Source organism: Petaurus breviceps, unplaced genomic scaffold (genome assembly GCF_028583685.1).
Source record: "Petaurus breviceps papuanus isolate PSGF00001 unplaced genomic scaffold, PetGlider_PUasm1.0 126, whole genome shotgun sequence".
Lineage (NCBI taxonomy): Eukaryota > Metazoa > Chordata > Mammalia > Diprotodontia > Petauridae > Petaurus > Petaurus breviceps.
This window is the reverse complement of record NW_027185655.1, coordinates 69,876,138-69,891,041: the sequence shown is the minus strand read 5'-3', so window position 1 is coordinate 69,891,041 and position 14,904 is coordinate 69,876,138. Positions and strand designations below refer to the sequence as shown.

The 14,904-nt window shown below is 40.3% G+C and overlaps 1 protein-coding gene across 2 annotated transcripts in view; it reads right to left on the bottom strand.

Moving 5' to 3' along the window:
• Positions 1-14,654, bottom strand: part of SCRG1 (stimulator of chondrogenesis 1) — a 17,303-nt gene extending 2,649 nt beyond the window's left edge. Inside the window, exons 1-3 of one of the 2 annotated variants that reach the window (XM_069096858.1) lie at positions 14,489-14,654; positions 9,022-9,118; positions 3,262-3,510 (exon numbers count right to left, since the gene is read on the bottom strand). In XM_069096858.1, the coding sequence (XP_068952959.1) occupies positions 3,262-3,497 (236 nt within the window). In that variant the 5' untranslated portion in view covers positions 3,498-3,510; positions 9,022-9,118; positions 14,489-14,654. The remainder of the gene's footprint in view (positions 1-3,261; positions 3,511-9,021; positions 9,119-14,488) is intronic. The other variant, XM_069096863.1, reaches the window with a different exon arrangement.
• Positions 14,655-14,904: the final 250 nt, after the last annotated feature.

Genomic DNA, 14,904 nt, shown 5'->3' with positions numbered 1-14,904 from the left:
AAGGAAGGAAGGAAGGAAGGAAGGAAGGAAGGAAGGAAGGAAGGAAGGAAGGAAGGAAGGAAGGAAGGAAGGAAGGAAGGGAAGGAAGGGAAGGAAGGGAAGGAAGGGAAGGAAGGAAAGGAAGGAAAGGAAGGAAAGGAAGAAAAGGAAGAAAAGGAAGAAAAGGAAGAAAAGAAAGAAAGAAATTAGATTTGGTCTACCTGATCTGGAGTGCAAATCTAGGAATATGGGAAGAATTTTCAGACACACAATTTTAGGCCATGAATGACAATTAGGGCTATCCAAGAGTGAAATTAGTTGTCTTGGTAAAAAGTAGGTTGTTGTGAGGAGCAAATGGGATAATATTTCTATGCCTGGCATATAGTAAGTGCTTAATAAATACTTATTTTCTCCTTTCTTCTGCCTCCCCCTCTCACTAGACATCTTTTAACATTTAAAAAATATATATTTCATTTTCCTCCAATTACATGTAAAAACTATTCTTAACATTCTTTTTTTTTTTAAGTTTTGAATTCTGTCCCTTCCTTCCTCCCTCCCTTCCCTACTCCCCGGGATGGTAAACAATCTGATTTTGGTCACTCATGCCTCGCTAGACAGTTTTGAAGAGGAGGCTGAACACTTGTCTGGGATTTTGTAAAGGGAATTACTTTATTGCTTTTTTAAGATACAAATTGGATTAGATGGTGTCCTGAGTCTACTCCCACTCTGATTCTGTGATACCTACCTTACCTCACAATTTCCTTTTCAAAGATTAACAGGAAGACATGGGAGGCAGCATGGTACAATGAAGAGAGACGTAGCTTTGGAGTTAGAGGATAGGGTTTTAAACTCTACCTCTGACACTACTGGTGGGACATTGTACAAGTGAATTTACCTTCCTGGGTAACTAGGTGGTGCAGTGGAGTGGATGAAGCTCTGGGCCTGGAGTCAGGCAGTTGTTGTTCAGTCACATCTGACTTTAGTTGAGGAAAGTGAGGCAAACAGGATTAAGTTACTTGCTCAGGGTCACATAGCTAATAAGTATCTGAGGTCAGATTTGAAGATGAGTCTTTCTGACTCTAGGCCTAGCAGTGTATCTGCTGTGCCTCTTAGCTGCCCCAGAGTCAGGAAGGCCTGAGTTCAAATCCAGCTTTAGACAGTTACCAGCTATGTTACCCTAGGCAAGTCATTTAACTTCTCTTTGCCTTCATATCACCATCTGTAAAATAGGGATAATAATAATACTTTCCTCATAGAGTTGTGAGGAATGAGATAATATATTTATAGTGCCTAGTAGAAAGTAGACTCTTAGTAAAAGCTTGTTTCCTTTCTTCTGGGCCTCAGTTTCCTTTTATGTAAAAGGGGGGTGTTTAGACTAGAGATGGTCCATGGTTGTATCTTGAGATTGATGAGACTATGATCTGAAATCACTTTGACAGGCTAACTGAATTACAAAAATACTGGGTATTTGAGAGAGATTCTAGAAATTGAAAGTCCAACAACTACTAAAAGATTATTTGGGGATGGGAGGAAAAGGCCTTACTGGCTCACCTGTATCTGTTAGCTTTCAGGATGCCATGCTCTATAGCCCATCTCCATGTCAGTTACTGAATTTTCTTTTTTTTTAAAGTATTGATGTTGAATTTATTGAGTTGTCACTATTGACAAACATTTTTCATTCCTAATTCAATTTGCAACTCTACCCCACTAGCAAAGATGGGGAGAATGGAGGGGAAGAAATAAAGAGTGTAAGGTCTAAGTAGGCAATGACCCAAGTCATCTTTTTGCTTTGACTCAAATTATCTTATCAACTAAATAAAGATATCCCCATTACCTCAACAATTAAGTTTGCAAGGACATTAAACAGCCATTAGATTGGCTTAGGTCATCATTTTGACCTTTATAGTTATAACAACTGGCCACAGAAAAGCTTGAAGTTTTAGCATCTTCTCTCAATCCTTTCACTTTAACCTTGCACCCATAGCCTTCTTTCCTAGCCACAAAAAGGCAGGACAGAAATGGAATTCATTCTGACATCTTTTGCATCTTAAGTACAGGACCTTAAAAAAGTAAACAGAAATGTCCTAGGATCTTGACATTACAATGGGAGTTCAAAATATATACACCTCCACTACCCCCTAAAGCCCAGCTAGAAGAAATCCTTGACTGAAACCTTTCTTTAATTGAAGAAATTGAATTCACTCTACTTGGCTTAATGGCATTATATGCAAACCAGTTTTGAATGACCATGAACATTTTCCAATACCTAATTATTTCAATATACTTTTATTTTAAAACAGGTCACAACACTAAGCTCAATCCCATTCTGCCACTGTACAAGCTACAAATGCTTGCTTAGCAGCTGAAGGGCAATCTTTAGAAGCATATTTGAAAAGTGAATAAAAATTCATATAAAACATTCAAATCAGTTACTGAATTTTCAAGTGGTTTGTTTGACTCAGTCTAGATGGTTTTAGAGGCAAAACTGGCAACCTTTTGCTTGAAACAAGGTTCTTTCTCTTCATTTTGACTTTTCTACCTAGTTGACTAAATGTTGTTATTCACAATAAAAAGTCTATTGTTCTTAATTAATTCTATGATTGCAATCTGAAGTGAATCCTTCCTGATAAAATGAACTACTCTCCCTGGTATATTGAGCATGGGGGCAGATATTAAAATATGGTATGGAGTTTAGTCTAAGTATTTGTTTACCTTTTAAACTCTGCAAAAAAAAATCCATTACTTTGTGAAAACACTTTGGATTCACACCTAAAACTGATGAAAACCCTGGGTCTTCATCAGAGCTTCTCTAATAAAAATGATTATATAACTTCCTCATTTCTACTTACTTTCAGCAAAACCATTAAGTGGATTATAGTTTTAGAGTTGCAAGGTATTTATTACTTAAGAAGCTATCTAGTCTAACCCCAATCATTTTAAAGATGACAAAACTATGGCCCAGGGAAATTAGATGACTTTACTTAGGTCATAAAGGTAGTAACTATCAAGTAGGACTTGAACCCAGGTCCTGAAACTATAGAAGCAGGCTCTTCTCTCTGGAGCCAAACCCTTCACTTTACAAATTTGGAAACTTAGGCCTAGGGAGGTTAAGTGATTTGCCCAGCATCACAAAGTTGGTAAGAGATCTAGAATTCAGCTCCTGTCCTGGGATTCCAAATCCAGGGTTCTTTCTATGACATCACACAACTGAAAAGGAGGTGCTCTCTACATTTTCATGTAAGTTTATTGTGCTATTGAGGCATTGAAAGAAAACCTCCTTACTTTGGGCAGCACAGCAATTCACTGAAGTTGCAATAACAGATCATCTCACATCCTTTTCCATCCCAGAAGTGGTCCTGGAGGTGTCTATCAATCTGTTTAAGATCTGCCACTCCTTCAGGAATATTGTGACAGTTGCGATCTTTTAAAATCTTCCTGTAGCAAGAGAGACGGTTTGTGGACATGGCATGTCCCCCTAGCAGCAAATTCAGCAAAACCATCAGGGCTGTGATTTTCATGTTGGCTCTCAGCCTAGAGGAAAGGAGAATAACAAGAGTGTCTGTTTAGGTATGTTCCACACGAGATTCTATCTGTCATCCCATTGTAATGGCTAGGGCATAGGATGTGTCTCCCAACATAGGGCACTGTATCTCTAACCTAGGCTTGTGGATACCTACTCACTCTCCCTCCAGCCTACCCTCAAACTGGTAGGTTTAGCTTCCCAAAGAAAGATCACTACCCTGTGATTCAATTCCATCTCTCTCATTGTACTAGGGGTAACCCGTTGAGAGAAAATATATTCCCTCTTTCCACCTGTAATTTGAGATAGAGTTGGTGAGAGTCATACCGATGGGCTTTGGGACAGGATTTACCCACCACTTTTCCTTCTTGAGCCAGGGCCCTCCATATTACCATAAAGGCAGTATGGGGTCATGGACAGTACACTGGTCTGGGAAGCAGGAGGCCCATAGTCTAATCCCAAATCTGCCACTGTGTACTTCTGTGTGACATTGAGAAAATTGTTCAACCTCTTTGACATTGCTTTTTGTTTATACAAACCAGCCACTCACAAGAATGCCACTTTTAGATCTTAAAGTACTTTGCCTTACAGTAAGGTAAAAGAAATAGTATCACAGGTACAGCAAGTGCATAAATAATACATATCACAGTCCACACGTTGGCCTGGTTGGTACTCTCTCACCAATTCACTCCATATCTGTGAGGGGACAATCTGTCAGGAAAGAGTGCCAGGGAGGGAAACTCATGTGCTTAAGGGTGAGTCACGACTGAACTGTTGGTCTTGGTATTATTGGTCCAATTAGGAACCCTTGAACCACATAAAACTGCTTCTCTGCTAACTGATTGTGGATCCTTACAATTCTACATCTGGGTAAATCTTCTTCCTTTAAACTCTTTTTTTTGAGGGCAATTGGGGTTGACTTGCCCAAGGTCACATGGCTAGTTTTTGTGTTAAGTGTCTGAGGCTGGATTTGAACTCAGGTCCTCCTGACTCCAGGGCAGATGCTCTACTCACTGGGCCACCTAGCCTCCCCTTCCCTTCAACTCTTGAAGCAAGAGGGACTTTACAAACTCTTCACAGTGAAAAGCATCCTTCAAATGACATTGGAAAAGTGTTGACTATAAATTTGTATGTACCTAGTTCCATTTAAAGCAGAGAACTGTCCAGCTCATTAGACTGACTCTCTGAGGTCTGAGATCTGGCCTCCCAGACCAACCCAGTCACTTAATTTCTTATTAGGACGCTGTGTTGTCCAATTAAATTGTATCAAACAGAGCTCACAGAAACAGAACTCAAGCTGATTCTGAGCAAATCAAATAGCCTATCCCTCTTTTCACTCACCTGGATGCTACAACTTGCAATGACATCTCAGTATTTCTTCCTATATAAGCAGTGGCAAAACCTTTCCCCTTTCTGCTTTTCTTTATCAACCAGAGGAGGGCAGCAGAGAGCAAGAAGTATGTGCCAGAGGCTTCCTCTTTCTTAAGATCAATGGCTCATTCAAGGCAGCTGAGGTCCTCTCCCAACAGTCAGTAATTATGGAGGGGAAGCCTTGGGTTGGCTGGGCTGCTCTTGCCCATCATCTTTTCAAACATCTCAGACAAAGCTGCTCTTCACCCCCTCCCACCAATTTATTCTTCTAACAAGTTCTTCAATCTCTTTAGCAGTTAGGTGGCCAGTGGTGGGGAAAGAGGTCCGGGCAAGAAGTCAGGAAGACCTGAGTTCAAATTTAGCCTCAGACACTTACTAGCTAGGTGACCCTAGGCAAGTCATTCCTCTGTCTGCCACAGTTTCATCAGCTGTAAAATGGGAATAATACTAGCAACTAATTTGCAAGGTTGTTGTGAGGATCAAATGTGGTATTTGTAAAGCACTTAGCCCAGTGCCAGCACATGGTAGGTGTCATATAAATGCTTATTCCCTTTCCTTTCCCTTCCCTTCTTTAGCCTCAGTCTAAATGGTTTAAACTAGAGCCTCCAGATACTCATTTACTCATTTCTCACTTAAAAGCTCATAACTCATGAAATATCCCTTATGATATCAATAATCCTTTAAAAATCATACATCAGTCTCCAGACTGTTATGATTTCTCTTTTAAAACAGTTATATGTAAATGAGATTAGGTACATACCTTGCAGCTCCAAGTTCTCATCATGTGTCTCATTATGTGTCCTTGGAACTATGGTTTTTTTGATACTCATATTTTCCCAATTTTAATAAATAAAAATGCTTTCTCTGCTCCCTTTAAACCACCAGACTATTCACATGCAAACAAAGGGACTGGTTTTTATATTTATGCTACAGTTCATTTTCTGTCCTAAACTGTCCAAATCCCATCTGAAAAATTTTTTTCAACACATTTTAACAGTTTTTATTAAATCAATGTTCTTTTCCTTCTCACCTTCCAGAAATCAAAATATTCATTTTTTAAAGAGACAATACTTTATAACTATTACCAGTTTACATCATTATTTTACTTTATGTATCAGTACTTTTTCTGTGCTTTTCAGCACTAAATAACTCTATATGAAAAGGGCAAGTCATACCTTAAAGTACAATCGCTTGCATTATACTCTCCCAAACTCCAAAAATAGAAGATTGTGTTGTCTAGTCTCTCTGCTACAGTAGCAGAGCATTTCTAAAATAAATTACATGTTTCTAATTAGTCTAAGTGAATTTCTCTGTGATAATTTATTAGTCAAAGTATTTATCAAGCATCCAATAAGGCCTCTTTAAGTTTCCTCTTTAACAGCTAAGAACCTATGACAGAGTCAGAATTTGAACTCTCAGCCATTAATTTCTCCAGCTGTTGCCAGCTACCATAAAGGAATTTCATTATAATGATAAAAAGGACAATGATGTAGTGGCTTTCAAATAAGACTCTCAGTTTCAGTGGGTGTTTGGGAAATGGATTATTTTTTATCTGAAATTCCCTACACTTGGGTGCAACTCTGGTGAGATTTTTTTAAAGAGAATAATAAATTATCTTAGTTATCATATACCTCCCCTAAAATATTTGAAATAAAAAGATCTTCTCCTATTATAACAGGGCTTTGCTCAGAACACCGAAGACTGGGGACCTAAATGGGAGACTTTAGGGACCTGCCTCTGATAGAAGACATTCTGCATTTCTCTACCAGTATGTGGGAGAAGTCTTTTCTGGTGGCTGCTTAGTGGAAACAGGCTTTCTTTAAAAGAATCAGGCTGGAAGAGTCTCTTTCTCTTTCTGACAGTGTTCAGGGGCTTAAAGGTTGGGAGCTATGAACTGAGCTGGGGCGGGGGGACGGCTATCCCCTCCCCCACACACACTTTAGGGCCTGTGGCCCTCGTGATTGGGGCTGGGGTCTTGTTCTTGTTCTATTTGTTCTTTTGAGTTCTTGGTGCAGGTTGTAGAATCCGCCCAAGCCAGAGTTCCAGGCATGATGACCTTGGAGGCAGGATTCCAGGCAGATGTTCCCGCCAGTCCAGCAGGGCATTCCCAAGAAGCCAGAGTACTTGGAACTTGAGTCCCATTTAGGTTGGAACTTGGGACTTGATACATTACTTAGGAACTGAGTTATTCTATGAACCTAATGCCTATCCCCTTCTCAGAAACTGAGGAGATATTGAGGGGTAGCACACCTGACCTGGCAGTGTGGGCTAGGGAAGCAATATGGAGTAGGGGGCAGGACATTGGATTGGGAATCAGGAGGCCTACATTCTGGTCCCAAATCTCTCACTAATACTGTGTGACATTGAGAAAGTTCTTTAACTTCTCTGGGCCTTTGTTCCGTATCTGTAAAATAAGGCAACTGGGCTAGGCGATCTGTAAGGTCCCTTCTTTGGCTTCAACTATATACATCTAAATGGGACACTATGGTAATCTGAGTTCCTTGGAGACCCAGAGACTATACCTAGGAGTTTTGAAGCCACTTGGCTCCATGGGACAATGCTTATTCATCACTTTGACCTCTTTCCTCCCTGCTGACAATGTACATACAACTCCTCCCCCCAACCTTTCTACTTTTTCCTTTAAGAACTGTAATCAATTTGACACTGCCTTGGCTTCAAGAAAGATAGTTGGATGTTTATCTATCTAGTAAACAGATGAATAGATGGGCAGATAAAACATTTATTAAGCACTTGTATGTCAGGTACTATGTTGGGAAGCAACAGGCAAGACAGTAGTTGGCCTCAAGGGGCTTACTTTCTAATTGGGAAGAAGACACGTTAGGGAGACCAGAAAGGGGAGGGGGAGTCGAAGGGTAGGAGGATGGTTTGGAGATGGCTGAGAAGTGGTGTGGAAAGCTAGATCTGGACAAGGCAAGGAGAAAGTTCCCCTATGAGAGATGTGCAGGAAAGGGCGACAGAATCCAACTTTGCTTAGCAGGAAAGATGATGGCTGAAGTGTCAGGGGTATGGGGTGAAAACAGCCTAAAAGGAGCTTGTGCAGGAATGGTCCAGTTGCTCTAGTCACCACTCCCATGACTTCCCCAGAGCACAGTCCTCTTCCCTGGCCACCATTCTTCCATATGTGTCTCTCCCACTAGGACGCTAGCTCTTACAAGGCAGGGAGTATCTTGCTTTTGTATTCCTATCTCCAAGGACTTAGCACAGCGCTTGGCACATAGTAAATGCTTAATAAATTCTTTTCACTCATTTCATTCATTCCGTTTTTATTTTTTGCTCTAATGACCCCCAAATGTCCCAAAATACAAGATCTTATTTTAGCATCAATATTCCTCAGTTTTTATGCAATTCCAGTTTTCTACCTGTAAAAAATATATAGTGGAAGAAAAGGTATAAACAAAACATATTCTGAATTCAGAGATGCTTTTTGAGGCTTGATAGAATAGATGTAAAAATCAGAATGCTTTATTCACTATCCTTAACATCAGTATCAGTCACATACAACAGTCTGTCCAAAAAGGATATGGGAGTTCATATGAATAAAAAAAATTATTGATAACTTGGGGGCGGCCAGGTAGCACAGCGAGTAAGAGCACCGGCTCCAGTGTTGAGATAAACCTGGAGATCGAATCCCGGGCTCAGACACCTAGCAACCACCCAGAAACACCTGGCCGTGTAACCTTGAGCAAGTTACTTAACCCCAATTGCTTAGGGGCTGCCAGGTGGCTCAGCGAGTAAGAGCACCAGCTCCATTGTTGGGACAACCTGGAGATCGAATCCCGGGCTCAGACACTCAGCAACCGACTTGAGCAAGTTACTTAACCCTGATTGCTCAATAAAAAAAAAAAAAAGTTATTGATAACTTGAGAGATGGCCTAGTATGATATAACTGGTCTCAGAATCAGGACCATTCTGGTTGTGTCATTGTGGGCAAGTCACTGAAAGTCTCAGTGCCTCTCAGACTTTAATTAGCAAGAGAGAAGGTGATCTGCTTTGATGCAATGAGTTTCCTCCATGGGAGTTCCCTATTCCAATAAAATCATAGAAAATTGGACATCCTAAGGAGTGAACCTCTGTTTAGAAGTCTATACATTCCCAAAGGAAGTCAGTGAGGTAGGAAAAAAGGTACCTACCTGTCTGGTGGTCAGGAAGCTGAGTTGTAGGTGCTGTTCTTTGTTTGCCTCCTAATCTGCTGACTTAGGCAAACACTCTTGGTCTCAAATTGTTCTCCTTGTCAGTGAAACAAATAACAAAATGTAAAGGAGACAGCATGGTATTGTGGAATGACTTAGCTCTGAAATCTTTGCGGTATGATGGAAGAAGAATTGGTATGGAGTCATAAGACATAGGTTCAAGTCTTATCTCTAATGATTACCACTAGTGTGATTTTATACAAGCGACTTAACCTCCCTGAACCTCAGTTTCTCCATCTGTAGAATGAAGGGTTTGGACTAGAGGTAATTTGAGGACCCTCTTAACTCTAGACTGATGATCCCACTATTTATTTCACATTTATTTTGGATATAACCTCTTTCTCTTCACCCACACCTTGTAAGAAAGGAAAATGGCCAAGTAAAAACAACTAATATTGTGACTGTCTCAAAATGAACACAGTCCCTGTAGTCTTTCCTGTAGGATGTTTTCATTTGCATAATTGTAATTGTGTGTTATTCTTCAGACTGTTTATGTCATCTAAGCAGTTAGGTGGCTCATTGGATAGAGCACTGGACCTGGAGTCAGGAAGACCTAAATTCAAATCCAGCCTCAGACACTTACTAACTGGATAAACCTGGGAAAGTCACTTAATCTCTGTCTGCCTCAGTTTCCTCTTCCATTAAGTGGGGATAATAATAGACTACCTATCTCCTAGGGTTGTCATGAGACTTTAAATGAGATACATATGTAGAGTGCTATATAAAACACTACCTATTAATGTGGCCCTCAGAACTGAACACACTGCTCTAGGTGTGGTCTGACCAAGGCAGAACACAAGGAGACACCATCTCTCTCATTCTGTACATGGCATTGCTGTCATTGTCATCTAAAGCAGCACTTTCCCATTGGTCACATCACACTGTTGATTCATATTTAACCTACAGAACACTGAAACTCCTGGGTTTTCCTCCAATAAACTATTCTTCTCTGGCTGTATCTACCCCTGTTCTGGCCATTCTACCCCCATTGTGTAGTTGATATTTCAAAATCAAATCTAGAAGAATACACTTATCCCCACTAAATTTTATCTGAAAAGATTTGGCCTTATTGTTCTTGCCTATTGAGATAAAAAAAAAACAACAACAACAAACAATTCTGGCGTCTAACATACTTGTTATTGTTCCCAGCTTCTTGTCATCTGACATCTGAAAGTTTTATAAACAAGCCACCAATGTCTTTATTCATGTCACTAATATAAATGTTGATCAGGAGAGACCAAGGAAAGAATCTAGCTGCCCTCCACTAGAGGCCTTCCTCTCTTAATTGATACTCTGAGTCTGATCAATTTCCCAGTCCTGAATCCTCCCAACTATTCCCATTCATCTTAGACTTCTTCATCTTGTCCTTGAAGAAATTGGGACTTTCCTCAAATTCCAAAATGTCACTATTGAAATATACCTCTGGGACATATAGCCCCACCTGTCCCTGACCAAGAATCCCTTCTGCATTAAGACCATCCAGCCCTTAGGTGAAGCTCTCCAGTAAGAGAGGCAGCCCAATCCACTTTTGTATAACTCTAATTGCTGTGAGATTTTTCTTGATACTGAGTCTAATTTTGCCTCTTTCTGACTTCTTCTGATGGCTCCTGATTCTTCCCTGTGGGAAAGAGGAGAACAAGTCTAACCCTTCTTCCGTGTCTTCAAGTGTTTGACAGTCTTTCAAATATCCAAAGACAACTTTCAACCACATCCCCCCCTACCCTAAGTCTTCTCTTCTTCAGCCCCAAGGTCCTTAAAGTCTTCAACCGCCCCTTATATGTCAAGAACTTAAGGACTTTCAGTACCCTGGTTACTCTACTAGGATCATATCATATGTTCAGTAGTTCTCAAAGTATGGTCTAGGGACCTTTGGTGGTCCCTAAGATCCCTTCAGGGAATAGTAAATGTCAATAGGAATAACCCACATAAACAAAGTTTCTTAGGGGCAGGGGTCCTCAATAATTTTTAAGAATATAAAAGGGTTCTGAGACTGAAAAGTTTGAGAACCACTGGCTAGATTATCCATGTTCTTCTTAGGGATGTTGCTGAATGACTCACTAAGATCCAGGTATGCCAATACTACAGCAAAGATTTCATTGACTAAATTTTTCTTTGACTAATTGGCATTCCACTAATTACTCAATCTAGTAATAACTTTCTAGATGGATTCCCTTCCTCTAGTCTCAGAGTCAAGATGCATTTTCCCAAGGACCATTTTCGTACTGTAGATCCTTTCTGATTATACTCTTGATCTGTGTTTCCCCCACCTCCAGTAATACACCACCACAAAAACAATAACTCAGGTTTATTTAGGCTTTGACACCAACTGGCTGAGTGACCATGGGCAAGCTGATGCACCTCTCAGTGCCTCAGACAACTCTTATAAGAGTCCAAGGCACAGAGTAGTTGCCAATATGCTTTGATGTAGGGAGTTTCTGTATTGAGAGTTTGAACCAAAATTATACACATACACATACATAGCAAGTGCTCTGAGATTTGCAAAGTATTTACTCTGCAGTACCCCTGTGAGACAAGAAGTACAGCATGATTTTGTTCATTTTATAAATAAGGAGGCTGATGTTCTGAGACGTTGTAACTTGCCCAGGGTTACACAGCTAATGGAAGCATCAATGACCAGCAATCTTTCCAATTATACATTGCATTCTATCCATAGTTAGGGGATGTGGTGGATAGAATAGTGGAACTCCTGGAGTCAAGAAAAAATGAGTTCAAACCTTCCTCAGTCACTGGCAAGCTGAGTGACCCCAGGCAAGTCACTTAACCTCTGTAAAATGGGGATCATAATAGCATCTGCCTCCTAGAGCTGTTATGAGATTCAAATAACAAAATATTTGTAAAGTACTTTGCAAACTTTCACATGCTATATAAACACAAGCTATTTCATAAATGCTAGCTATTATATGGTGCCTTGAAATTCCTCTCCTTCCCTCCCTCATGTGCTTAAGTCTTTTCTCCCCAATTAGCAATAATGAGGGCAACAGAAGACTATATCTTCTGCTGTTTTTGTTTTACCCAGCTGTATGCAGGAGTACTTATTACTATAGACATTGAATGTCCTCCTCAAGAGATGGAATGAATTGAGCAGTGTGCACCGGTACCATGGAAAGACTTTTGCTGAGCACGTCTAGGCCAGAGACTAAAAGCAGTCTACTACAGACTCAGCCAGGCACAGAGGTGGAAAGTTCCAAACCTGGCAAACACTGTCTAAGGATTTTTTTTCCTTTTCCTTTTTCTAACACTTTATAAATTACAAGTTGACACTGAATTATCCTCTTCCTCCATTACTAATTATAGATAAATTGCTTTGACCACTGCTCAGCCAGTGGGAGATTGTCTGGAGAAGGATGTGATATCTCAGTTGGTTTCCTTGTTAAAAGGCATTTTTAGCTTTAATGCTCTGCAACACCCCCCCCCCCCTCCCCACCCTCCACTCCTCACATCATCCAGGAAGGCCATTCATTTTCCAGGGCTAACAGATGCAAAATTCTCCAGGCTGATTTGGAGCAAACTGTGTTAATTTACTTGGGCTCTTTGGTTAAATACACATATTTTAAATTTTCCTACTGACTGTATCTGAGTTACAGAAACACCCAAACATAAAAATCCAAAAGCATTGAGGAGATACCGTTAAATGTCTTCTAAGGGATGCTGATATGGCTTTTTGATATTATCGAGGAAAATGCAGAAGGAAAGGCTTGCATTTGAGCCAGGAATCCTTGCCAAGACCATAGGGACTGAGACTTTACAGTCTGGGGTCTGTCGGTATTCTTGGCACTACTTAAACCTTGGAGTGGTTGGGTCTAGAGGGAGATTTAAAAAGAAAAATATTTCCCTCCCTCTGCCCCCCCCCAATGGCCAAAACTAACAGGGCCAAGCAGCTTGAGAGCTTTCTACCGTTGATGCTGCCATCCCCCGAGGCAGGCGGCTGATGTCATTCCTGGGCACCAGCACGTAGGGCATGGAAATGAAGAAGAGTTGATGAGTTAAACAGAAAGGGCTATTTGATTTTGTTTCCACTCACATCCTATGATGGGAAAAAGAAGTATTAAGAGTACTGAGGAAACTGAAAAGATCATCCCAGAGAATTATGCCGAGTTCTAAGAAATCAAAGTCACTTTACCATCTGTGCCAGTTAACTGATTGTTTTCTCTTCTGCTCCTGTACTATCTTCAAAGAAATTTGTGATAGGATGACTAATTCTTTCAGCCTGTTTATAATTTCTGATATCACAGGTTAAAAGTATGGCAATAATCTTTCAAGGTGAATAATCCTTTTCACACATGCTGAGGACAGGTCATAGTAGCATAACCATACTGGAGAACTTGATTGATTAGGGGTAAAATTTAAAGTCAAAGTCCCAGTCTGGTAGAAATTGTGAAAATTATCTTCCTTCGGGATTCAGCAAGTTTAGGAGTAAGCAAGGTAGGAGAGTAGGAAGAATGCTGGACCTGGGTTTCAATCCTAGCTCTGATATTCTCTACCAGTATGACCTTGCCTTCTGAGCCTCAGTTTCCTCATCTTTTAGAGAAACAGTACTTTTTACCACATCTCACCAGAAACAGTTGGGCAAAGGTGATGTATTATTTTTAAATTTTGTTAATTGCTTTCCTATCCACATCAAGTCATTATAAAAGAAAGAGATGGCTTTTGGTACACCTGTGCCTTATACTCGAAGAGCTTTAAATGAGAGATTTTTGTAAACCTAAAAGATACACTCCCCCTTATGTTAAGGGTATAATCTTGGCACTATGTTCCTTAGGAAACTCAGGACGAAGTCAATGAATATTATATTGTACATAATCTTATATTATTATATTATACTTACCCTATATTATACAGCAAAACCAAGTTTCTTTTGGGGGGAATTAGAGGTTTGTTTGTTTTTTAAAAGTAAAACTCTCATTTGAATAAGGCTAAAACTTTCAGAATAAGACTAGAACATGGCTTATGTATTCTAGGAAAATATCTGAATGCTGATTTTTTTCCAACTATCTCTCATCCTCTACAGCCAAACCATGGATCTGAAAGGCAGGTGGGTGTCTCTGTGGGAAACCCACTCTCATTCACTAGTGGCCACATCCACCCAAGCAGTTAGGAGCTGGATGTCAAATTTCTTTTCTTTTCTTTGTTTGCCTGAGGGGGTGAAATTACTTTCCCAGCTCACTGAGGGGCATGCCGTTATCTCCCTATGCCTTACCTCCTTATGTTTCCCCATTTATCTTGAGAATTAGTCTCTTTTCTCATTTCATCTCCAGGTTCTCCAAGATTCTCTTTTACATTCAGTTTAGCATAGATTTCTTTCTGCTCTGACCTTCAGCAGCAAATAGTTTGGAGGAGAACAAATGAGATGAGAAAAATAAAAGTAAACCAAACCCCACAAACCTACCTTTCTTCTTCTTCTTCTCTCCCTTTCAATCTTCTTGGCAGAGAAGTCTTATTAAATGCTCAAGCTCTGAGTTTGAGCAGGAGGAGAAGAGAAGAGGGGCTGGAAGGAGTTCTTTACAAATGACCTTTTGTCTGCTCTGTCTTTTTGCCTACAACTGACAGAGTCTTTCTCCTCTAGCCAGGAACTGGAGGGGGAGACAGGAGAGGGGGCGGGGAGGCAGAAATGAGGCTGCAAGAACCAAGTCCTTCAGACACTTCCAAACCAGGCAAGAAAGAACTGAACAACTCCTTTACCCAAGGAAATAACTGGACCATACAAGAACTGGAGAGAGGCATACTCATTGCAAAGGCAAATATGAAACCTGTGGGAATAAAAAAGAACATGGACATTTTTTCTTTTAATAAAGACTCTGGAAA